This window comes from Bombyx mandarina, chromosome 06 (genome assembly GCF_030267445.1).
Source record: "Bombyx mandarina strain Sakado chromosome 06, ASM3026744v2".
NCBI classification, from domain to species: Eukaryota; Metazoa; Arthropoda; class Insecta; order Lepidoptera; family Bombycidae; genus Bombyx; species Bombyx mandarina.
In genome coordinates, this window is record NC_143213.1 from 15,858,412 (window position 1) to 15,885,808 (window position 27,397).

At 37.0% G+C, this 27,397-nt stretch overlaps 1 protein-coding gene across 25 annotated transcripts in view; it reads left to right on the forward strand.

Annotated features, from left to right (window-relative positions):
• LOC114252697 (uncharacterized) overlaps window positions 1–27,397 on the forward strand; it is a 378,993-nt gene that overhangs the window by 100,892 nt on the left and 250,704 nt on the right. For 13 of the 25 annotated variants that reach the window (XM_089728476.1, XM_089728453.1, XM_089728471.1 and 10 more), the window contains exon 1: window positions 16,184–16,809. The exons of 3 other annotated variants lie outside the window; for them this stretch is intronic. In XM_089728476.1, coding sequence (XP_089584602.1) covers window positions 16,434–16,809 — 376 coding nt within the window. In that variant the 5' untranslated portion in view covers window positions 16,184–16,433. Of the gene's footprint in view, window positions 1–16,183; window positions 16,810–27,397 lie in introns of those variants that run through there. 9 more of the 25 variants (XM_089728461.1, XM_089728456.1, XM_089728466.1 and 6 more) reach the window with 1 other exon arrangement.

Here is a 27,397-nt window from a genome sequence, read left to right on the forward strand (position 1 = left end):
ACTGGACGAATTAGTGTGTATCTATTCACGGAACTTCAACCACTCGGACATGAAACAAAGACGCACAGCGCCTCAAGCTCGATTAAAAGCATCGTGTTATTTTACACAATTTAAACTACATTTACTGATTATACAGAATCCCTCATCCCTTCTTTCGGTTGAGAAGACTCACAAAGGCACGCCTCGCGTAACTTCCGAATGATTATCCAAACATAATAAACGTTGATAACCTATACGGCGGGAGGCCTGTGCCTCTTACACTCTAAACAATGGGGTATCTTCGGTGTTGTCAGCCTTAAACAATTTCAGTAAATTACGGAACGTATGTTGGAATTTTAAATCGTGTTGTAGCTGCCTTTTTGTTTTGACTAATAGCAATTTTATTGTATCGTTCGATATTATGACCAAAACAAAACATGTATTTTAGCCGTAACCAAAACTGCTTCATGCTAAATTTTTATGTGATGAAGAACCCGAAACACATAAATATTAGCTTATTAGCAATGACGTCCATTCCCTAAAATCAATCTAAATTTAATATATAAAATAGATTAATAAGAACTTACTCTCTTGAATTTTCAGTTACAAAAATAGTTGTACCAATAGGTAGTCTTTAATGAAGAAAATTATGTAAGCGCCAGCGGAAACAAATTCTAGAATATTGTTACGGTCCTTGCTCTTCTGTCAAGGTAAAGTACTCCCTGTTTCATAGATTTTATAATTTTAACAAGAAAATGTAACTCTATAATCTGACAACACTACGTTTCTAAAGTAAACACAATTGTCGCAAAGGGGAATTGAGAGGTTTGTCTTCACATCTACATTACAACAAACAGACGCTGCACGTGTTGGCAACACAAACAGATCAGCCGGAGGGCGATACTGTTGTAGCAACTTCTGTCTGCTAAGAAATATCTAAGACTCAGCTATTGCTTCTTTAATTTCCGGTATCTTTTACTTCTGATCATGTAGAAAATTTAAACACTTATCAATCACAGAGATGTGGTTTCAAAATTGGACAAGGGACGCGGACGATTACAGAGGCTTAAATTTTTTGCAAGTTCTGGTATTGGACTGAAACACACCATTCATAAAGTTTCTTCTCGGGTGTAGATATTCCCTCCAACCTGAATGAGGTTAACGACTATCCCAGCCTTCATACGTAGTGCTTAGTGGCAGCAATAACCAGGGAGGTAGTACCTACTCGTGCGGGCCCACAAGACATCTACCACAGCCAAGCCAATAGATGAGGATCACACACCATGATTTCGTACTTATATATCTAATCCAAAATCTAGATCTAAGAGAAAACGTAATCCAAATCCTTTAACCATATCCACGATTTCATTCTTGACTCTTAAATTAAGTACAACTATTAAATTAGCAGTTGTACAAGATTAAATCCCATTTCATCGTTGATCTTCTGATTAAATTAGAAGCAGCATGCATTAAACGGTGCGAGGAGGACTCAACAAACATTACCCGAAACATCGTCCAGACCCTTCCGGTGAATTATTGAGACGCACCGTCTGTTTTAACACAACACGCTCTGTTTGGGTTACCAGCGCAAACCCAACGAATTTCCTCGCCACCCAAATATTTTGCAGCAATTATCTTAAAAATATAATGTGAGGTGAAATTAGAGAGTGAATGTGAAGTCTCTGAGGGATCACTTGAGGGGATTTCAAAATCACCTTTTATCACGGGATTACTCACTACCGAAATTTAACTGTCTATCATCTAAATTCGCTAGGTTCATCGAATTCAAAGACCATTTTAACTTGTATCTCTTGACTCTGAAGCGAACCTCATGTTGAGGATGTGTTCGTTCTTCAAACTCATAGGATTACTGTTATCCATAACAGTGTCCACTCACTACCTGAGGGGTCGAATATCTACCTGTTTCCAAAGATACTTCAAACTGAGGGTATGTTTGCATGTACATATTAACAATGCACGCTTACCTCAACTAGAATATGAAATCCAAAGAGAGCAGATTTCTCGTATATTCTTGTAACACACAATATCTTCGGGTATATTAGTTTGTCCCTTGTAATTTGTCATAGAATGCGTTGATGGCTGTAATACAGTAAATGTTCGTAATCCTGCTGATGGATTTATTTAGGATACTCGAAGGGCAGGAGGAGTGGGGATATCATTTGTGTTTAGTGTACATCAATCATTGTTATTATTGTAACACTGTGTATATTGTTGTAGGCTGTGAATTTGGAATATAATTTGGTAGTTAGCCAGATTTAATTAATATGGTATATTACCATGCCATACCGTTCTTAGTACCTAACCCTTAGATATTATGAATAATTATGAGTGCATATTTCGACGTCGCTAAGCATTAAAGATTAAAGAAAAACAGAGGCCCGTTTTTTTCAACGCAATAAATTTTATAACTCGGCAAATAGATCGAGATTAGGAATGAGAGGGATGCCCAGTGGAGCGCGGTATCACACTGGCCACCCGTCACTTTGTTCGAGGCTATTCGGCTGTGTAAAAAGATACACGGTCCCCTATTTCATTTATATTGCCAGCACAGAGCAACGATGCAGAACAAACTATTTCACTCACTATTTTCGGTGCAGTATGCTTTTAATGCTTCACAAAAAAAGTTACTACTTGCTCACTCTTGTTTCTGTAATAAACAAGTAAATGTTTCTATAATACTGTACTTTAACTGGATCCAGATCTGCATTATGTGTACAAACATATGTTAAATAAAGAAAACGCATAAACTTGAAGCTATGTGTTAAATATAAAATTCTAAACAATTTTCAAATCCTTTAGAATGAGCTAGATAGAATTGTATTTCAGAGTCAGTGTCTTATTCTATCATCATCATCATCTAATATGAATATGTTAATACCTAATGACACACTACGCAGACACTCATTACTGCTACTACCACGGTATCAATATTCAGTTTTCAGTTGGATTTTATAATATTATTTTTAAAATTATTTTGTAGTCGTCGTGGCCTAATGGATAAGACGTCTGGTGCATACGTGTTGAGGCGATGCACCGATGTTCGAATCCCGCAGGCGGGTACCAATTTTTCTAATGAATAACGTACTCAACAATTGTTCACGATTGACTTCCACGGTGAAGGAATAACATCGTGTAATAAAAATCAAACCCGCAAAATTATGATTTGCGTAATTACTGGTGGTAGGACCTTTTGTGAGTCCGCACGGGTAGGTACCACCACCCTGCCTATTTCTGCCGTGAAGCAGTAATGCGTTTCGGTTTGAAGGGTCGGGCAGCCGTTGTAACTATACTTGAGACCTTACAACTTATATCTCAAGGTGGGTGGCGCATTTACTTTGTAGATGTCTATGGGCTCCAGTAACCACTTACTTAACATCAGGTGGGCTGTGAGCTCGTCCCCTCATCTAAGCAATAAAAAAAAATTTAAAAATGATGTCAGAAATTCGAATTTTCTGGATCCTTGGCTTGTATATTTGTATCTGGTACTTATAATTGTGTGTGTGTGTCTCAAGACAAAAGTCTTTGACCAGTGTGTGTTGCCAGTGATGACATATGGCACTGAGACGTGGTCGCTCACAATGTGCCTTATGAGAAGGCTCAAGGTCACCCAAAGAGCAATGGAGAGGGCCATGCTCGGAGTTTCCCTGCGAGACCAAATCAGAAATGAGGAGATTCGCAGGAAAACCATGGTAACCGACATAGCCCAAAGGATTGCGACACTGAAGTGGCAGTGGGCAGGACACATTGCTCGCGGAACAGATGGCCGTTGGGGCCAGAAGGTTCTTGAGTGGCGACCGCGTACTGGGAGACGTAGCGCGGGTAGGCCTCCCACAAGGTAGGCCGACGACCTATTGAGGTTCGCGGGGATCCGCTGGATGCAGGCAGCGCAGGACCGGTCTTTGTGGCGAGGCTTGGGGGAGGCCTATGTCCAGCAGTGGACGTCCATGTGCTGATAGAATAGAAAATAGAACTTATAATTAGCCAGTGAGATAACAGCAGAATTCCATCTTACCACCACTGAATGTTAAACAAACTCTTGTTTCATGTACACGAGATTGCGATATTAGAATGATGATCTCACATCTGATCATGACAAATTAAAGTTTTTCACATCTGTTCACATCTATTCTATGCATTTCAACTGTAGATCCTTTTACTGCACAGGGTTGTTCAAATTGATTTCATTTACGAGTAATTTTCTTTTCGCTTTGATCTGAATGAAGATGTTTGGAAACGTTTAGTGATTCATGCTGTTTGCGAAGCTTGATTCAAATTGTATGTTCAAGCTAAATCATCACTTTATGGATGTGCTTCTAACGAACGTTTCTTTCATGTAAATTTTAATAAACTCTTGTTGCCTTAAGTGAGCACTAGGGCTCCAGACCTTTTAGTATTTATGTCGTCCACCGAGAGACGTTAGATTGAAGTCTCAATACCTAATACAGCTATCCGACCCCCAACACCAAAACGCTCGCACTATTTATTTTTTACGTAGAGGATTGAATGAGCTTACGGCCTTGTGTTAAGGATTTACTGTGACCTTATAGAAATGAATGCCACAACCTGAATGCGACCACCCACTTTGAGATTTGATGTATATTGTCTCAATTAAATAATGATTACGCAAATCACAGTTTTTGTAGGTTTTTTCGTGTTATCTTCGATATCTCGATGACTTTTGGAGTTTTTTTCGTTAAGCCACTAATACATGTGGGCCAGAATATTTAACTTGACTACAATTATCGTATTTCTAGTACATATATACTAAATATGAATGTAAATATTATTTTACAGGATTACGTAGAAAATATTGGCCATGTATTTTAGCATCTAAACAAGTGAATAATTACACTTTCATGATATGCCTGACACAAACATTAAAATGTTAATATCCACAAAACTGAACGTCGCTGTAACTAAAGGGACTGACTCATTCCAATGCACTGATATAATCAGTGATTCTGAATCATAGCATTTGAATAGACACAGCGTAAGGATTGAAATCGTGAATAAATCAATTGAGACGGAATTGCTTTTGTCTATCAAGATATTCGTAGTGGATTTATTATGATTTATCCACTGTCGAATATAATATTAATTTTTAGATATAAGTTAATTGAAAACATAGCTTTATGACATTCAGGCCTGTGAAACTAGAGATCTTGGTAAAGTGGCTGAAAGACATAAAACTAATGCTTCTATGACTGAACCGGCCGTTGAAGAATATAATACGCCAGTCAAATGTTGACGTAGCGTGGCAAGACTGAAAATAGTATGATAACCCGTATTGAATCTGCAACCTTTTCACAACACACGACTGTGGCAGGAACCATAAGAAGCAATGTTGTCGCTAATACCATATTTTTCCAGACAATGGCTTATCAACAATACATATATATATATAAAAACGAATTGCTGTTCGTTAGTCTCGCTAAAATTCAAGAACGGCTGGACCGATTTGCTAATTTTGGTCTTGAATTATTTGTGGAAGTCCAGAGAAGGATAAATATGAAAATGCTCGGAATTATATAAAAACAAACAATTTTGTTTTTCCTTTGATGTGTCCCCTGTCGGACGGATTCATTTGTTTGTTTTAAGTTTATTTTATACAAAAGTTTAGGTCTTTTATTTCTCGATTGAGGCACTACGAAGACTGCCGGGTCAGCTAGTTAATAAATAGTGTAATAGAATAGGCGACGCATACACTGAAGATGCTAACTAGCTTTATATTTTAATTGAGTTATATTTGTTACTTTTAAATAAAACGAAATGTTTATTTTGGTTCAACAGTTTATTGTTATTACTGAAATAATCTCTTGTGCCATATAAACAAAATTGTTACTTATACGTGCGCCCGTTTTGTACTTTGTACTTTATTTGATTAAGTTGAAACAGTTATTGTTGGAACTTTATAAATAAAACAGTTTCAGACGTTGCTATACGCTACGCACGGCTGGTAGCGCTTGAATACTCTACCAAAATGTGTCTATTACATATTATATTTCGTATTACGCTTCACTGGGCGATTCCTTCTTTTTCTCAACTAGAAGCTTAGCTTCTTTTTTTTCAAAATTGGATTTTCCTGTTAATGTGTCCGTTACAACTCTGAACCCACAACATTATAAAGTCACCCGGCAGCGCTAAACATACAATAAATTAATGACCCCCGAAATAAACTTTGTAACAACTGACATCAGCGAACGTCTTGGATGCTACACGCAAATGTTGTTGACGCCAGTGTAGATTGATCTCTCGTGCTACCAGAACTTTCATTGTTTTGATAGTTCCGGAAATTGGGTCGTGTCTTTTGACATTTGTCAAATTTGTCATTTTGCGTAATGAAATTTCATGTGAGATCGAGGTCATGGTACTTTAACTGGATTGAACGTGTGATGAGAATTAACAAAGACTTCTTCATTTATTTATTTTTGTAAAACTGGTTTCAATCACAGCCAAGATTTTCCACGAATCATGAAAGTGGCCAAATTAATTTTTACTGCTACTACGAGATAATGTGGGTCATTTTAATGTTAATTAATGTTAAGCAGCTTTATTCAGTGAGCTGTTCGTATTCCACGTAAGGATCTATTTAACATTAATCCATTGGTAAAATGGCACGTTTGTTGACGAAGAAAACAAAGTGAATTTAAAATCAAATGTAGAGCGCAACTCTATCTATAATGTCACATTTTGATTTGTCAGATCATCTAAACCTATGAATTAGGAGGACGCGCCACTCTACTACAAGAAACAGGCAGGAATCCTCAGAAATGGATATAGGAACTTACATTTCACTTGGCCTACTTAGACATGATGTCGAAGTTTCAATTGTATTAGTTACACAAACTCTTCAAACTGGAAAGCATGTTTTTTGCGATTGAAATAGCCTGGACTGTCTAACACCAACTGGGCTTAGAGCGGTGCTCTGGTACTATGTCTTTGCAAACAAAAATAGCAAATTTATTAACTAAAAATTAACTTGTATTTTTTTCTCTCTTTTTCTTTTATAGATGTAATAAACATGGATACGTATATACGTGGTGCGGTATGGTTCTCGTGGTATGAATCTAATACTATATAATCCGTGGACATATACATACTTGTTTGTATTATTACAAAACAAACGAGTAAGCGGCCAGCCGCGGACTATCGTATGATCGATCGAGAGTCGCGCCAAAAGTCGTTCAAGTGGTCCCAAACGAACACAACAGAGCTCTATTTAGAATAGTTGAGTTTAAATTTCCTTAACAGTTCCGCAGACCTAAGTACATAGTGAAAGCACAATTTAGCGATAAGTTTCGGCTTGTTGTAACTTTATCAGTTCGTCGGGACTTGTTTGTTGCCTCGGAAAGTTTTGTTTTGGATTTTATTAATGTGTGTCGGTTAAATTTGTGAAATTTCGAAAGTTCACTTAAAGTTTGAATAGCGAGCCGCTTCATAAGTTATGTTGATGACAAAAGTTGTAAATGAGCTTTTAGTCTTTTTTAGCCTCTATTGCATTGAAATAACTGTCGTCTTGCATAGCATCTGTTATCTCATCTCGCCCATGCCTGACAACTGGAAGACGGTGGCCAACTGGTTCGCCCTCGAGCGATAGATGTTTCGTCACAAACGAGAAAGTAAGCTAAGCTAATTAAGTGAGTAAGTTTTTCAAACAAAAGCCTTTACTAGTACCTAGCAAGCATTGTGCCTTAGGTATACATTGGTGTACCGATTTTCGTAAATTACGATGACCATTTATAATCAGTGGTCTGTGAAATTACTTGCTTTCGATAGCAGTAATAATTAAAATAAAGGCTTCTTCAGATTACAATTGTAGCAGGACTTTTTTAAACATTATTACTATCTATCTCTCATATCACGGATCGTTTGGTACCTCTGGGTCTGCGAAGAGACTTCGGTTCCCTCTGTATTTTGTACCGTATGTTCCATGGCGAGTGCTCTGAGGAATTGTTCGAGATGATTCCCTCATCTCTTTTTTATCATCGCACCTCCCGCCATCGGAGCAGAGTTCATCCATATCATCTGGAACCGCTGCGTTCATCGACAGTGCGTTTCCAGAGGTCTTTTTTGCCACGTACCGTCGGGCTATAGAATGAGCTCCCCTCCACGGATCTTCCCGAGCGCTATGACATGTTCTTCTTTAAAAGAGGCTTGTGGAGAGTATTAAGCGGTAGGCAGCGGTTTGGCTCTGCCCCTGGCATTGCTGAAGTCCATGGGCGACGGTAACCACTCACTATCAGGTGGGCCGTATGCTGGTCTGACTACAAAGGCAATAAAAAAATATATAATATATATATCTTAAAATGTGAGGAAATTTGTATTTTAAAGTGCATAATACCATGTTTAGTAGTCGTAATCATTGTTTAAAATAACACTTTAATGAGGAACAAAGAGAACATTAAATAGGTGAATTCCTCAAATCACGTCGCTTATTCAAATCTATTCCCAGACAACTCATTGTGGTTCCGTATATGGTGGAAGACCATTAAAACGGTTCTTTAAAACAATAGTTGTAGAGCTCACGACTTCAAAGATACTGTCATATTACAAGATTTACGGGCAAAGGGCTTTTGTTTTGTTAGAATACGTTACCTTTAGTAAAACAAATCAGGGCTTGTGGCAGAGTGGCGCGTGCTCCTAATTCATAGGGACGGATAATCTGACAAATCAAAAAGTGACATAAATAGAGTTACGCTCTACATTTGATTTGAAATTTTTATAAAGGCACGTTTGTAGTAGGAATTTCGGCTTGATGAAGAAATTCCAAGGAAACAGCAATGAAATTAGATAATGAATAACATTGTAATTTATATTTAAAAACAGATACGCTCCTCAAGAAGTTTTCCGATCACTGTGACATTTATTTCTTTCAACAAGGAAAGTTTTTGCAGTAAGTAGTGGCTTAGTTTTACCCCTAACTTTGCTGATGTCCATGAGCGCCGGTCATTATTTACCATCAGGTGGGCTGTATGGTCAACTACCTATGATAGAGATAAAAAAGCTTATCTGTGTGATAAACAACCACTTCTTATGACCGGCACAATTAAGAATGAAAATGTGAGCTTTGAAGCTATTTTCGAAGTGCTAAAATCGTTAACGCCACCTTCAATTAAAGCCCCCCCGTTCGAGCTTAAAGAGCCTGCAAGTACTGCTTGTTGGCCCTCATTGCGTATTCCGATCGAGTCTAGATATGTAATTGCTTTTCGTTCTGTCCTCAACATATTAAACCGACGTTTTGAAATGCTAATAGCTTAGCAAATATAACACATGCTGTCAATGCACGTAATCATCGATTAAAAGTTGCGTTATAGCAGCTTTTTACGGACCTCATATGTGCGTGTAGACTTGAAACAAGATGCTCCATTGTGGTTCGAACCTGGGGCGTGTAACTAATAAGTGGTCGTTAATTAGTTTCACCATGTGGAGAGGACCTTAAGGAAAAAGAAAGAGAGAAAGGTTCTCCACACGCTGTGAGGAAGAAATAAAAAAGGAGCTGGACTAGAGTGGTGACAATTAGTACAGGGTAGACAGAAGTGATCATCATTGGAGGAGGCCTTTACCCAACCTGGGGCCTTGCTAGTAATTAAACATAGTGTTATAGTATATATATAAATAAATTGAGCAAATTAAGAAGCAATGTAGCAGGATCAAATGAAAGCTTTTTTTTTATTTATTTTTTTATTTTATTATTTAATTAGTTTCATGATCAAGAGATACTAGCACAGCACAATGAAATTGAAACTCCAAATTATAACGTAGTGGGCATCTTGTGAGACTGCACGAATCAATGTAGTATAACTCTTTTGTCTGCTACTGCTGCAAATCAAATAGTTCATCTCCGTAATAACGAAAACCATTACTTAGAGATATATTATGAACATTAATATGGGGTCATCTGCGTGAATCTTGGTTCAGGTGATGAGGGCTTTAGGTACGTTACCGGGATAAATATGTCCAATTTCTCACACAGCAATTTATTTTGCAAATACTTTTATGAATGATCAGAAGGAGAAGAGCAACAAACAGAAGCACAGGTAGATAGTTCAGAGCAAAAGGTAAGAGTCAGTGTAGACACAGAATAAGCTGTAAGCTATTTACATTAAATATTAAAAAAGAATTTAATTGATCGACACGGGCAATGTGATATGAGCTTCGCGGTCAGAGATCTATGGACGACCTACCTCTGAGACTATAACTGAACGATAACGAAGGGTGTTGCCGCCTTACTAAATATTCCTTTAAAAAAACTGGAACACGCTCTACCTCATCTAGAAACACTGAATCCGTAAAGACGTAAGGAAGTGGAATTATCAGTATCACTGGTGGTAGGACCTCTTGGGAGTCCGCACGGGTAGGTACCATCACTCCGCCTATTTCCGCCGTGAAGCAGTAATGCGTTTCGGTTCGAAGGGTGGGGCAGCCGTTGTAACTATACTGAGACCTTAGAACTTATATCTCGAAGTGGGTGGCGCATTTACGTTGTAGATGTCTATGGGCTCCAGTAACCATTTAACACCAGGTGGGCTGTGAGCTCGTCCACCCATCTAAGCAATAATAAAAAAACATGAGTGATCAAACATAAAAATAAATTGTAATCTGGTAATCAATAGTTAATGCCCGATAAAGACATCAAAATTTACGCGCTCCGAATTTTCGAACTATCATCGATCCCTTATTACGTATGCCGATTGAAACGAGACGTCTAATTGCTTTCGGTTCGCCCCCCGGCATACTAATGTGAGGGTGTGACTTCGGATGTTGTGTTCTAAATGCGGTTCGGTAATTACTCCGGTTTTCAACGCTTTAAAATTGATTGTTATTTTTTTTTGTAGGCGTTATAAAATTACTACTTTAAATTGAAGAAAATTGTACGGATACTTTTAAAGTCTTACAACTTTTGTAGATAAATATGCGAGCTCGCAGCCTATTTGACGTAGTTACCGAGGCTCGTGCATATTCATATGTCAAAGCAAGTCTAAGGTTAATTAATTAACTATATCTTTGTCTATAAATAACATTTCATAAGTTAATTAACGTGCGACGAAAATATGATAATAATATGAAAACACACGTACAGGATGTTACTAATCAATTAAGAAATCTCATTAATAATTCGTGATGTTTTGCTAGATTTATCGTAGGCTGGCGTCAATAGTTATTGTGCTAATTTGGTACGCAAAAGTTAACCTTTGCACAACAAAACGGAAAAAGAGACCGCAATGCGGAATCAAAGAAATTTCAGCTTACGATTTACGCGGTCGTTCGCAGTCATTCTCGAAACCCAATACAGCGAGTGGGTGACCAAGCGACAAGTAGCCAAGTGTTACAGTTCTACAGATTTACGCTCGCCACCCTACTTGTGAAAGTTCCGCAGGAATCTGTGACGTAAACAAACAGGGTGACTTCACGTTTAGGAAGTTTTTTAATAATTTTTGTTTCGAAGAAATTCGTTTCAGCTTTGGCACACAATATGTCCGGAGCTTATGACGGCGTCCTATTAAAACTTTCATAGTTGTTGAGTTTGGCATGTGTACTCCATTTTTTTCGTAGTTGAGTGATTCGTGACAATTTAGATAAAACCTGACAACTTGATTGTTGTCGATCATGTTGTGGGAAGTCACGAAAATATTCCTTGAATTTCTGAATGGCGGTATTTCTTGAATTTCATGTTGAATTTCGTATTCATTCATTCTGATATTCTGTATCGATAAACAAATTGGCAGTTCTCATTGTGAACAGTGAATCTAATAACATGTCATACCATACAACTTGGAATATTTCTAAAACATTAGCCGATACACCACGGATTTATTTCCATTACAAACAGCTTATGTTACGTGATTACAGATATCTATGGGGCGAATATGCATATTGTAGACAGAGTATCACGATGAGAATGCTACGAGATAGCTCTTCAGCACATAACGCATCATATTGCTGTGTGAATTTAGGAGAATTATATTGGTTAAATATGTTGGCTCTCAAAATACCAAATAGCAATAAATTCTAAAATTACTAAATTTGACGGGCTTGCTATGAAAAGCGGGTAAAAGTTTTTAGTTATGCATGGTTATCTAAGTAGCAATTTATCTTTAGGTTTTGGATATTGAGTTAAAAAATATCCTCCAAAAAAAGTCTATTTCATATTCGTTTATATCTTACTATGTTCAACAATTTTAAAATAATAGGGGGGCTGTAAATAAAATGAAAATGTTATTTCTCCTTTTTCTTCCTGCTTTTGATGTTGGCGAGATTCGAAATAGAATTCACGGGCTTCACTGGCAAAGGGTCTTGTATGATCCAGGTGTTAAATGGTTATTCTTCATTCATTGTCGCCCTACATCTGACGCGGTATCGCGTGGATATTTCACTTTCGTTCCGATACGAGGCTATTTACATTTTCGACCAATATTTACGAGTATTTTGGCATTCGTGCCGCCCTCGCAAGGTCGACGTCATTTCCACCATTGTAATTGAATATTTAGAGGTCCATTATTATGCTATTTCTTAGTTTTTGAAGTTTCCGGCTTAGTACGACTCGCATAAAACCGATCGAAATATATCTGAGATGTAAAATTCGAATAATGTTAATCCAAGCCTCCTTAGATTTCCCCTGACATTAACCATAATCATTAACCGGAACTTCCGGCGAACTTCTGAACTTTCCGCGAGCTTACTTAATAATTTAAAATATTGTACCGGATTAAATTAAAAATATTCTGTCAGAGCAAGGAGCGAGACTTAGGGCTGGTTTACATAAAAATAAATTGTGTTTCTTTTTCAATGAAGTAACGATAAGCTACGTGCTTAATGTTATATTATTATGAAACTATGTCCGTAGCAAGTATAACGCCTCGCTCAAACTGAAACTACGTATACTTTTGGTTGTATTGAAGTAATGACTAGTTTTTACTGGTGGTAGGACCTCTTGTGAGTCCGCGCGGGTGGGTACCACCACCCTGCCTATTTCTGCCGTGAAGCAGTCACGCGTTTCGGTTTGATGGGTGGGGCAGCCGTTGTAACTATACTTGAGACCTTAGAACTTATATCTCAAGGTAGGTGGCGCATTTACGTCCTAAATGTCTATGGGCTCCAGTAACCATTTAACACCAGGTGGGCTGTGAGCTCGTCCACCCATCTAGCAATAAAAAATAATAATAAAAAAATTTGTTACGCTACAATCGTGATATAACAAATTTGAATTGTGGGTAGTAGTACCGTTAAGTTTGTGATGTCAACTTATATTGACAATTTTAATAATCGTTCGAGTTTATAATGTCTATTATAGTACTGATTTCCAGACCTTTTTTCATCTGATTACATACAATAGCACCGTCTAAACGCGCCCTACACTTCATTTGACAAAGTAGAAAAGTTTAAAATTAAATTTATGCAACTCTTGGGAGACGGATGACACGCACGTCTCCCCACTCACGGTACTCCCTGATTTCTCTCAACAGTACTCTTTTATTGGTTTGTTCTGATGTATTACGTTTGACATTGCTTACTGTCCTTATTGTAGTTTTAAATTCACGTAGTGTTGTGGTCTATTTCGGAGATGCTGTTAACTAAAAATTTGATCTGTGAGTCCTTGGAATCGCCCAAAGGCTAGCAGAATACGTCTCCTAGCTTAGCTATAATAATAATAATAATAATGTTTTTATTGCAAGTAACCATGACTCATATAAATTGTTAATAAGACTTAGACCTATGTTAGTAGTTATATTTACATCACAATGAATTACTGTCGTAACATCCCATGGGAGATGGCACCACAGCGACCCATGTATACACAGTCCAGCCTGGTTGCGATCATGCTCAGGATACTGTTGGAGCTGGCCCTGACTCTGCTTACCAGAGATGCACACCTCTTACGCATGGTAGCGTAAAAACAATCTATGTGCGCGTCTGCAAACATCCCTGATGTATATGTATGCTATACTCAGATATGGCTAGCCGTCGTGTAAAGATAGAAACGCACTGTTCCAAATTATTCACTGCCATAGTGACACAACGCAACACGCAAGGAAAGTAGTAATAAGTAAAGAAATTATTATTGGTGGTAGGACCTCTTGTGAGTCCGCACGGGTAGGTACCATCACCCCGCCTATTTCTGACGTGAAGCAGTAATGCGTTTCGGCTTGAAGGGTGGGGCAGCCATTGTAAGTATACTGAGATTTTATAACTTATATCTCAAGGTAGGTGGCGCATTTACGTCCTAAATGTCTATGAGCTCCAGTAACCATTTAACACCAGGTGGGCTGTGAGCTCGTCCACCCATCTAAGCAATAAAAAAAATAGGTAAGGTCACAGTACTTTAGTCTTTAAAAAACGAAAAACCAATTAATTGCCGGTCATAAAGCTCAGAACGAAACACCGTGTCTAAGTGGAGTCCTTTAATAAATTACATTAAAATATTTCCATAGATTATTTTTGATTCATCTGGTCGCGATAAGAGTAGAAGCAGGACTATTATTTTAATCTGCGGTCGGCCATTACGGCTCAGTCGGTTCGATGTGCGTTATCTTTCATTTTATTATTGCTTTTAAAATATTGTATAATTAGTTTATATTTTTAGAGGCTGCGACACGATGTCTTTAACTGTAACAAATTCAGATTATTGATTGGGGATAAAACTTTAATTCTTAGGGTGAAAAGTAAAAAAGTGTTGAGTTTATTATTTAGATTTTGTTATTGATTACACTAATATCATATACTTAATAATTTCATACTTACCGAGTGTTTTTTTTCTGATATATTTTCCAAAATGCCTGTTAACAATATGAGAAGGTGAGATCAACATTAATTGAAAAAGAAAACAGTGTATATACACACACAAGTGTCTCTATTTTTTATATTGAAATCAAGAGTCGTTTCGATTTTGACTACAAAAGTCAAGCGTTTGCTTTAATTTAATTTATTGTATGAATTTACATGAAGCACCTTAATATTTAATGGAAATGGACAAGGTATGACAAAAATACTAGTGTGATAAATCGTATCGTATACTATAAAGTGTGAATCGTGAAACGATCTAAGGATATGGGTTTTTTACATCCACGTTTGCGGTCTTCCTAATGTCTCTATTTAAGAGATTCATAGCTTGTCCAACATTACAAAAAAAAAACAACTCTTTTTTTCATTAATTTAATTAATTCCGATAGAGATCTCTTTCTAACTTTTTTGTTGGTAGTCCTGCGCGTCTTAACTTTTTGTTAGTTGTAATCGATACGGGTTTGATAATAATTATTATGTTCATAATTTATAGTTTATTTTGATCGGTAAAATCTTGATTTTGGAAGTAGTTTTATCTTAAGGAATGTTTGTTTTTTTTACACGTTTTGTATCGGCTTGAAATAATTATACTGCTGTGTATTTGTGAACTTATTTTTAGTTGGGTCTAACACTGCTCTAAGACGAATGAATAATTTGAAAATTAACACTTATGAGCAGCGTTTAAATAACAATAGAGGCCCTTAAAAGTCAAGGTCTCGATTAAAATGGAGCGATTTAGTAGTATTAACTTAAAAATGCAATCGGTTCGCACCAAGAAGAGCTATACCCTTCATATTAATCCAGCCTGGCATTGGATCGCAACACACAAATGGCAATATGGCAATAATAGCAATCCAAATGGCCTTAGACTATGCATAGCTCTCCGGAATTATTTTTATCATCTAATTCGGATATTTGTTAATTAACAAAATTATTAAAATTAAAAACTTTTGCCAATTTAGGTAAAGTATTATATTATTTAACTCTACTACGTTAAAACTCATACCTTCATACAGAAACTTACACCTAATTACTATAATACTTTAGAACTGATTTTAATACCTATATCAAATAGTAAATATCTATATTTCGGAAACACAACATTTTAAAGCCTTCTTTAAATTTCAAATGATGGTTTGGTTACATTTATAACAGTTGTTAGTCTAAAAGATACAGCTTAATATTTAATTTCATCATTCACTCTTATAAAATATATTGGATACGATCATAACATTTACATAAATAACATTTTAAACAGCTCTTAACATTCTCTTGCAGTAACACAAATCTTCACACAAAGCCCAAAAAGTAGATATTTGAAAAAAAAGATACGCGGAAAAATATAGAGCCCTCTAAACACCGCGGCATGTGACGTCCGACACGCCTCGTTGTCTGCCGAAGCAGTCCCGACTGCGAGCAGTAGCGTGTCGAGCGCCGACCGGGACACATGTCTGTAAACGAGCTTCAGGCGAAAACAACGAGACCGAACACGTAAAACGAAACACAGAAACTAAAATTACAAGTTCATTTTTTTTTTCTGCTCTAGATCAAAGCATTACTGTGTTAAAAATCAATGGGTTAAGAAAAGTAAAATCATAAGGGGAAATGTTTTTGAACGTAATATAATATAAAAACTGTGAAAAATTTAGTTAAAAATGATACTGAAAATGGGAGGCAAGTCGCCTCCAGCCGCAAAACAACAGACAGACAAAGAGACGAAAAAAGACGACAAAAAGAAAAAAATTGAAAGATGCGACGAGAAATGCCCCAGCGATCCGTGGGCCTACTGTGTTGTGTTGTGGTGTGCTTGTGCCATGAGTCTCATCTCGAGCGGGTACAGCCTGTATAAGCAGCAAGGCTTACAGGATAGACTGTCTTTACTGGAAGAGCAGCACTTGGCGTTGAGGAGTGCGGTCTTGGAGCCTCAGCAGCCCCTAGTGGAACGACTTCGGAGAGAAGCCTTATCAAGACCCCTGTATTGGAGGCCCAGAAGGAGCATCAGGGATTACGGGGACTGCGGGTGTCCTGCAGGTTAGTTAAGCTCATCGGACCATGCGGTTTTACGCTGTGAAGGTTGAAGTTAGGGCTTCTTCCACATTATACAATACAATAGACATCACGATCATGCTTAAAGGTAAAACGTAACGTAAATTAGTTATTGTATAGATAGCTATTGTAGTAATTGATCATTACTAATAAAAACAATTTTATTCATACTGTTAATATCACATATCACTTTGACACATGAAGCCGAAGACTCATATACGACAATAGTTGCAACTTGCAATCCTTGAGTAACTGCTTAGTCGCCGAACATATAAACACGATAACGGTCCCGTCGATAAACACTTAACAAGAGCTTAAAGTAATAAATAAAGTTTCCAAAAGGCTTTCAAGAGCTTTAAAGTTCACAAAATGATGAACTTCCGTAAGAACTCAAAGCGTCGTATTTACATTACAGACTTTGCTTTGGCAATCGCATGATCGTGGAAATCTCGTTTTATAAATAAATAAGAAACTTTTGTTTCTTAAAAGGATAAATATTTAATTTTAAAAGAAACGGTCATATATTTTCAGCATGTAACAATTTGTGGAATGAGCTTTTAAGAGAGAGTTTCGATCAGAATTTTCAGAATGAAAGATTTCGTAAGGTGCTTGTGAATTAATAATGTTGAATCCGGTCAAAAATAAACTAATCAATCATCTTAGAATTCAGTATAACATGCTGTAGTCGATTCACGCAAAAATATAAACAAGTGCTCAAGACATTGAGCATATTGATAAATTTCAAAATCGTAATAAGATACAATTGTATTAAATCTCATATTGATTTGTAAATTATATCCTTTATATCTTTTGTTATTCACTAACTAGTTAAACGGAATTAATAATTAAAGAAACAAATAAACTTCTGAGACTATTGTTCTGAAAAAGTATGAATAATAACAAATAATAGAGTTCACGGACCGCTTGGTGTAGAGGTACTGCCACATGAGAGACTCGATGTTGAAATGTTAAATGCTATGGAAGTGAACAAACTAGATTACAATATTGTTGAAAGCTAAAAAAAGAAAAAAACCCTGTTAAAAAAAGTAATATCAATGTAATTATGGACAGTGTTAAATAAACGATGACACTTGGTCATCAAAAATTACTAACATCCACGCAGAACGCTCTAGGTAGAGCATTGTTACGACCAATAATTACGATATCGATAATTTCTTCGAATATAAGCGGCTGCGGATATAATATTTATTTCACGTACTTATCAGTCACTTTACAAACAGAAAGCTTTTAAGCACACTTTAGAAACGTGAAGTTAATGTGTACGAAAAATCGTTACTAAATACAATATAAAAGCTCAATAGCATCCTGCTATAACAATCAAATTAAAGCAACAAAGCACTCAGAACTAACACCTCGTCAAAGGGACGATGAGGCCGATTTGGAACGCTATTAAATTTTTTGTCCACCCCGCATTGCAGTGCTAACTACTGCTAACTCGTATATAGGCTAGTGATGTGCCATCATCATTCGGAATCGATTACTATTTAACGATTTTTTTTTATAATTGGATTTTATGTTACCTCCACCGAAATTAAAACATGACCGATACGGACACTCATCTGTGAAAATAATAATAATATTTTATTTATTTATTATACTATATGTATTTAATATGCATAGGTTGATATAATACGTAAGGTTTACTCTATGGGTCAACAAAAGGTAATACAAAGAAAATAATGATAGGTTTCATTGAGATGGATGAATATTTTAACATACATATATTTCAATAAAGATAATAGAGCCGTCATGAACCGCATACGCAAAAATAAGTATATAGGATACATGAGTGTAAAATTTCATTTTGGCAATACTAAGAATAAGAGTATCACTATTGACAATTAGTATTTTCACAGGATCCATCCAATTTGCACGTGTTTTTTTTTTGGGTTGGTTAAGACGGAGCCTAAAGTTAGGTCTCATAGCTCGATACCCATTTCCTGCTCGCTTTAGTCGCTCAGTTAAATATGCCTAACATATAAATAAACATAATATAGAACATGGCTACCAAAAAAAAGAAAGATAAAATCTATGCATTTTTATATCTTTCGAAAACTCTCCAACACTAGTCAGTTTACCCCCGGTTTATCTGCAGTCCTCGCAAACTGATCGAAAATATGATAAACAGCTTCCAACACGAGGGACCGAAGGGACACTTGTCGTAACTAACATCGAGTCTGTGTGCGTTAACTCAGATTTCTTAAATACACATCACAGATTTACAAGTACTATTAGACATGACCAGAGATATAACGAGGAATAATTTAACGAAGTAATAAATCAACTATTCATTTTCTATTTTATTACTGTCAGAATTATGAAAAAATATATATAAATTTGTGTAATTACTTGTGATAGTCTGTGTTGTCAGCCCGCTTGGGTAGGTACATCTATCCTTGCTACTTTTGCTGCGAAGCAGACGCGTTGAGGTGCCAACAAACATTACAATTATGATATTCACTTTGTATCTCACCTTTGTCCATTCATTTGCGTATGGGCTCTGGAAACCAATCTGGTCCATTTGACAAAAAAATATTTTTCTCATTTCAATATTATTTTTCATCCGGGCAAAAACCATAACGAGAAATCACAGAGAGACACTTAAGTTTTATTTATGTGTACATCTTTTATAAAAGCTCATTCGTGCGATGACGTGCATGTGATTTAAGCTATGATGTGTGTAGCTATATTTGTATATACGTCTGTATGTTTGCTATTCAATGCATGGGTAACTGTTACAAATACATAAGTAGTTCTTTACTCGTTGCGCTTATGGTACGGGATCGTATGCAGCTCGTGTACAAGGTCGCAGATTCGATTCGGGAGTGTTTTTAGTTTTATGATCATCAAATGTACTTGTGAAGAGTATTCACGAGAGTGTATTAAATTATTGTCTTAGGTGGCAGTCTTCTGATAAGTTATTCAACCAAATTTCCATCATTACTAGTGGGTGGTTTTATCAATAGCTAAGAAATAGACTAGTTTGTCGACATGATCTAGACAGCGCTCCTAAATTTATAAGATTTGATAAAATCCAAATACTAGACAAAGAAAACAATTTGATTCCGTGTGATGCGCGAGGCCATTGAAGTCAAAAAACATATCAACTTGAATACAGAATATGGTTGATGCGTATCGCACACCTGGGATGCTCTAACCGTGAGCGCATAACTTCTAGTAACTTGTAACTTCTAAATGAACTGTCAGACTTCAAGATACTGTTAGTTCGTTAGTTCCACTTGTGTGTAAAGAAAGCAAAACGAACGTTTTATATACAAAATTAAACGGTAGTTGGCAGAATATTTAATATAAATGTCGACAGACAACGTCTTAGTTATCCGAGACCACGAATACTGTAAAGTAATCGGAAAGACATAAATAATATACGCGATAACTAAACCAGTCAATCACATCGTTATACAGTCATTATAGCTTGGACCTAACTGTGGTTTTAGAAAAAAATCTTCACATTAATTTAGCCACCATTTTCTTCAGTATAAGGGACCCCGAAAAAATACATGACGTATATGTAAAAATAACAAGTAGCTACGCAACAAAGACATATAATGTCAAATTTACTGGAAAAGTAAATTGACTTTGGAATTAACTTACTAGCGTTAATTGGTTTACGGAGCCCGTAGATGGCATGACGAGGGTGCTTGCTATCCATGTTGAGACATGAGGTCAAAGTCTCAATGGTCACGGCTGCCCTACATGACTGCTCCCGAGCAATTGGCAGGAAGGGGTACCTATTCGTGCGACTCACGGGGTAGAGAATAATGACAGTATAAAACCCAAGAGCCCGGAACAAAAAGCGATAAAATCGTAGCGTGCGATTGACAGATGGACACCCCGAGTGTTTTATTTTATTGAAACCACCCGCAGCTTATACTAAACTTTACAGCTCAAACATAAAGTTCTAATTTGTTTTATCATTTTGTTACTGTACTAAATTTTGTCAAGGTAGGTGCTAGTTAGTTGAACTTTACTTGAAAAATAAATGCATTTTTTATAAATTTCTGATACGAAATAAGATTTCATTTCACTTTGGAAGAAACACGAATCTTTTATTCAAATCAACTTGAAATATCGGCGTCAGGTGCTTGGCTGGAAATCCGTGGTATGTTTTCTTACGTTAATACGCATATAAACAAGAACCAAAAAAATCATTTAAGAATATACAAACTTAATTTATAACATGATATACCAGTAGATAGCTTATATTAAGCATATTCTATCTAAGTGGATGAATATATCAACTTAAAAATTTCCTACTGAGTTATTTTTTTGGGATGGTCATTTTTCTGGTGGCCGGTGGTCTTTCTAGTTTCACCACGGCTGGTGGGCTGGTAAACTGTCTTATCCGTAGCCTGTCGCTCACTGTGAAAAACGCACTAGTAAAATACCTCGTGTGCCACCTGTAACCTTCCGACAGAAAACCATCGTATACTCCAGTACCAGCTAGCTGTACAAAGTTTAAGCTCCCATGTAATTAGCGGATACGTGGGTGTAGAGAGAAAACATGCATTCAATATTAGTTTTCATACTTACATAACATTTCCTTAATAGTTTTTATAACATTGCAATCCTTTGTTTCAATTAACATTCTCCAGAGATTATTATAATTAAAATAATTTACCTACCTAATTAAGGCTACGTTGGGAAATCGTGTGTAATATTCGAAAATCCGATTAATTGATGACAGAATGACAGCTGTCAAATTGATGAAACATTTGAAGTAACATTTGATGAAAGGCGTGTGAAACATTTAGAAGTAGAGGTGACAATGACATTGTGATATCCAATTGTCTATAGGTTCACAATAAGTGCTCATTGCACATCAGCGGTAATCATCGGCTCATCTGCTCATGTGTATGAAACAGTACGCTTCTAAATATTTAGATACTTGTTACTCGTTAAACGTACTTCAGTAGAACTTTGTAGTTTTTCAGACACTTTAACATTTGATATTCTGTTCTATTAAGGTTGCAATTTTTCATCGTGGCAGTACATTTGGAAAGTCATATATATCCTGGTGATAAGGCGTATTTTGAGTAGTAAATTATATTATTATATCATGCGGTCTACACGTGCTGCACGGCGTTTTGCTGGCACACCTATAAAGCGGTTGAGACTGCTACTCTTATCTAGACAAGTGGCGTCGGAGTCATGTCCACTGACTTCAGTAGCCTTTATACCTTAATAAAATAATTAACCAATTTTCGTTTTTTTTTTCAATTTATACTACATTGATTAAACTCAGTCATCGAAACGGGGGTACTCCCATTCAACTCACTATTTAGTGCACAACCATGGCTTTCATTGATTACCAATTACAAAGCAATGAATGGTTAATAATGCAATTGAATCTTTTTGTGCACTTAATGTATAATTGTATTCATAAGCGGTGTGTTTATTGTTTGGCAGTAGCATTTAGTAGTAGTAGGATAAGCACTTGACCCCTCCTGCTAGATGGAGCGACAACCTGCGCAAGGCAGCTGGCAGTAACTGGATGCGTAGAACCGAAGATCGGGTTCAGTGGCGAGCTTTGGGGGAGGCCTATGTGCAGCAGTGGACTGCCGCAGGCTGATGATGATGAAGCACTTAACTATTCCAATGTGTTTTGTTGCTTTATATAAGTGATTTAAATCACGATAACTTGTTTTGAGAGTGCATTTTCATCGCATTCATGTGTGAAAGTACTAATTAGCCAGACCGAAACGCTCGGCTGGTAGTCTCGATCAATCAATTATAAGAACTAACAAGCTTGCTAAAACAATCTGAGGAAGTTTAATCAGAACTAAACCTTGCAAATTTTCTCTCGAGGCTCGCTCTCATGAATTCGTAAGAGTTTAATATAATCCGGTTGAGTGGCGATCCGCGGCGCCTTTTGATGTCAGCCAGCGCAAAGAACTTATGTTTTAAGACGACTGCCTCACAAGTATCCGTTTATTGAAAATAAGTTCATTGACCTGATTATATTGTGTGCAACTATGTGAACGAAATTGACGAAGGCGTTTGTATATTGTATCTTTGGGCGAAAACAATATTCTTAGTCTTTGGTATTGCGTCTGTATCACTGCCGCGGGACAGCCCTGTGTATTGCTGGGAGCTATCGGCTCAAATCGTAACTATATAGTTACTGTTTCGCTACCAAAAAATATTTAGGATCAACTCCATATTATGGTCTCTGAACACACCGAGCACTATTGTACGGAGCGACAAATGGAAGATCTTGCACTGAGGGAGTTATGTTTTCTTTTTTTTATTGCTTAGATGGGTGGATGAGCTCACAGCCTACCTGGTGTTAAGTGGTTACTGGAGCCCATAGACATCTACAACGTAAATGCGCCACCCACCTTGAGATATAAGTTATAAGGTCTCAAGTATACTTACAACGGCTGCTCACCCTTCAAACCGAAACGCATTACTGCTTCACGGCAGAAATAGGCAGGGTGGTGGTACATACCCGTGCGGATTCACAAGAGGTCCTAGCACCAGTAAAGTATCTTGAATATTCAACACTGGTTGTGAGATACGGGACGCATGACTGCTTCACGCCAGAAAGAGGCAGCACAGTGTGGACTTCAAGACCTGTTAACGGTAAAAACTTATAGGTACAGAAACTCTGTCAGTTTCACAAATAAGGTAAAGCTAACTGCGTCACCCTGCTATTGTACAAACAAGTACAAATAATTGTTTAGGATCCGGCCTGTCCGCGACTCAACGTAACTTACGCTAGCAGCGCTCGTGATCTTAAATTAACCTCGGTTGTTTTGTTGTTTTAACCCTGCTCTGCTCAGATGCTACTGTGATTATAAAGGTCAGGTTTGCTGGTAATTATTATGGTAACTCAATAAATCAGCCAAACTGTAATATCTTATAGAACTATTACATTGTAAAAGCTGTTCCTGAATACATTTATCAGTATTAATTACACTTAAGTATGATTACTTGGGAAATCCAGTCTGTGGCTCTCTCAAGATTGGTGTCACTGATCCACGCTTCTTATCCGGTATTTATACTATGTAACTATACTTGAGACCTTAGAACTTATCTCAAGATGTGTGGCGTATTTACGTTGTAGATGTCTATGGGCTCCAGTATCCACTTAACATCAGGTGCGCTGTGAGCTCGTCCGCCCATCTAAACAATAATAATAAAAAAATTATCGACGAAAGCTTCAAAACGTTCAAGGAATTTTCTGATTGGAAATTATAGTTAAATGATCAGCGCGATCTAATTTAAAAATAATTGCCTAATGAGTTGAGTGGATTAAAGGTGCGACAGCGGGTGTCGGCGTCGCGGCGTCGGTGGGATCGCGCACCGCACGCGCTCAGTTATGCAAGCCGCAGATTTTGTGTCAGGTACGAAGCGTAAGCGTTAGCGGAAATATATATTTATGTAATCGTACGCTTCTCCAACAACTATTAACTTATAAACTTATAAACTTTTTCATGAATCATGGAATAATATTGTAAGCGCATTCGTAGAGATAATCGGATTAACTCGGATAATCGGATAACGGACTACTCGGAGCCGCTGGGTCTGCGGAAGGACTTCGGTTCTCTCTGTTTTTTGTATCGTAACTACCTTCGCACATCGCACGCGTAGTGCCCGCTGTTATAGCAGAGTTAATCCATACTACCTAAGAGATCTTTATAATAAACTTTCCTCTTCGGTATGTCCTGAGCGCAATAGCATGTCTTCCTTCAAACGAGATTTACGGAGAGCACTCAATCCTAGGCCGCAACTTGGATGTGCCCCTAGCATTGCCGACGCCCATAAGTGATGGTAATTACGTACCATCATGGGGCCTATACGCTTATCTGTCTGCAAAAGCAATAAAAAACTAATACATATAGTTTGGTTGTAATAAAACACGATTTCCAAATAAAGAGATTTTCACGATTGATCTAGATAGATAGAAAAAATACATTAATTATAGTAAATTAATTAATTTTATTAAAACTACATTTAAGTCAGGTTGGGTTCATGAGTTATAAGGGAAACATGAAAGTCGCAATGTCTCTCATTTTAAGCCAGCATCCAGCCAAATCTCGCGGGCTATTTAATGGCGGCGCGGTACCCAACTAATTGATTTCTCTTCTCACGCTAATGGAACCCGCTACTGCAGCTAAACCCGACGTGACATTTCGGATGGTGTCTATGTGACCCGTCATCCGAGAGATATATTTGTATGTATATTCTATAATATAGGACAAGCTTATTTGCAGTTGAGTTTCATAGTTTTCATTGAGTCAATCAATTAAATAATCTTAGATAGTCAGATGAATATATGTGGGAAGTTCGGTGCTCTGTTGTGAAACATGGTTGATATTTTGATGGTATTCTAATATTGAAGCCTTTTTGAACATATTACGATTATTCTTGTTAGCTAAGAACACTCGCAAAGCCGCATTCACCATATCGCTCAAACCCGAATAATTTATAAATTGGGCCACACTAGACCAGCTTACACGATAAGTGGACATTGTGCTCTTCTGTCTCTACGAGCATAAACAACACAAAATTAAAACTGGTTATTTCTGTTATTTTAATACCGGCGCAAACATTTTGGTAAACACACTAATTCCTTCATCAGGTAGAAACATGTTGGTTTTAGATATTAATGATTGTTTGATTAGGAAATCACTTAGTATACGCTCCAAGCAATCCACCTCCCATGAGTTTTGTTGACTTAAATGTTCAAACTCAATTGAGCGCTCATTTCTGAGTATTCCTACATACAGCGTGTTCTTAAATAATATTCATATTTTATCTTTTACTACAAGTATATTATTTTTTAAATCATCATAACCTAAAGGATATGATGCCCGGTGCATTCGTATCGAGCGATGCAACAGTGAGTAATGGTGTTCGAATAAAGTAGGCTAGTACTAATTTTTGTAATGAGATACGTACTTAACAAAATTTCACGAATGATTTCTACGGCGAAGGAATAACGCCGTGTAATAAAATCAATCCCGTAAAAATTTTAATTTGAGTAGCGGTGGTAGGGTGTCTTAAGACCCGCACTGGTACCACCACTCTGCCTATTTCTGCCATGAAATAGTAATGCGCTTCAGTTTGAAGGGTGGGACAGCCGTACTACTGTAAAACTGAGGTATAGAAATGATGTCTCAGGGTGAGTGAGGGTATTTACGGTGTTGATGTCCGGAAACCAGTCAAGTCTAAGAGGGCGATGAGCTCGTCCACCAATCTAGGCAACAATTTTTATTGATTTCTCAACAATGTTAACAAGGATCTTACAATGTTAAATGATGTTGGTTAGCATTCATAGACGTCAAGTTAGTATTTTCTCTTGAATCATGGATGAATACCACGAAGTACACCCAGACTCTGGATGCCAAATATACCTTACAAATCAAATGTATTTGTGAGGTACAGAATTTGAAAAAAATACGTAGAGCTGTAGTACTCATATAATAAATTCTAACAAATAAAGCTACTAATACACGTTCGTACCAAATCGCATCGACCCATCCTATTTAATGGTGATTGCCTTTTTTATTTTTATTGCGGTCTCATCGCTCGTGGATTTAAGCTTTATTTCTTTTGTTTACGCTAAATTTATTTTTGCGAAGTACCGTTGTTCCTGGACAGCGCATTCGTGCTGCCTACCCCAGTACCATACTGCGCAACTTAAACAGAACGGCTTCGGGCAGGTACTTTCTGCCTGCGTCTTTCAGTCTTGCATACAAATCGTGCGCCATACCACCCATTTAGCAATTAACACGTTAACTGCCATGTAGGTCGATTTCTGTTACCGAGCGCCTGGATTGTCTAACTTTGTCTTCTTTTGTTTTTAGAAAGAAAGAAATCATTTGTTCGCTAAGCATAATGACAATGAGCTATTACAGAAGTTAAAAGCAGCGTGTATGCTTCGTCATTATTGGACATGCGAATTTTAGTGCAGTGCAAGATATTATAATATTTTATAATTTACCATTCACTCATCCATAATTCAACTAATAATTAAAAGATCCATTTATTTTCAAAGTCGTCCCTAAGAAAATCATTTATGTGATAATAATTTTCACTAATAAGATTATCTTTTAGTTTTTTCTTAAAATGAAAAATCTTCCCCTTAATTTCTTTGGTAGTTTATTAAATATCCTAACGTTCATACCTAGTATACTATTAGTCTTAGACTTTTAAGAATTAATGTATGTTTTAGACTTTTAGGCCTCTTATAAATAGATTCATTCTCAGCATCTTCGGATTCGTCTTTCCTAAAGAACTACTAGATGCTCAGGTGCGGCGCTTTAGTATGGAGATCGCAGACAGAAACCAACGTAATTACTTCAGCGCGTCGCGTAGGGCACCGGTGACCTACATGGCATTCATATTAATTTCGTAATTAAGGACTGACTTAACCCAAGTTGGTGATGTTTTTTTTTAAATTAAAGATTTACCACAGGCACTGCAGAATGAGTCCCAATACCCGAGCGTGGAGTCGCATTGTCCACTTGTGGAACAACGGCTAAGAAATAGGCAAGGCAGTGGCATCGCGAATAAATAATTTAAA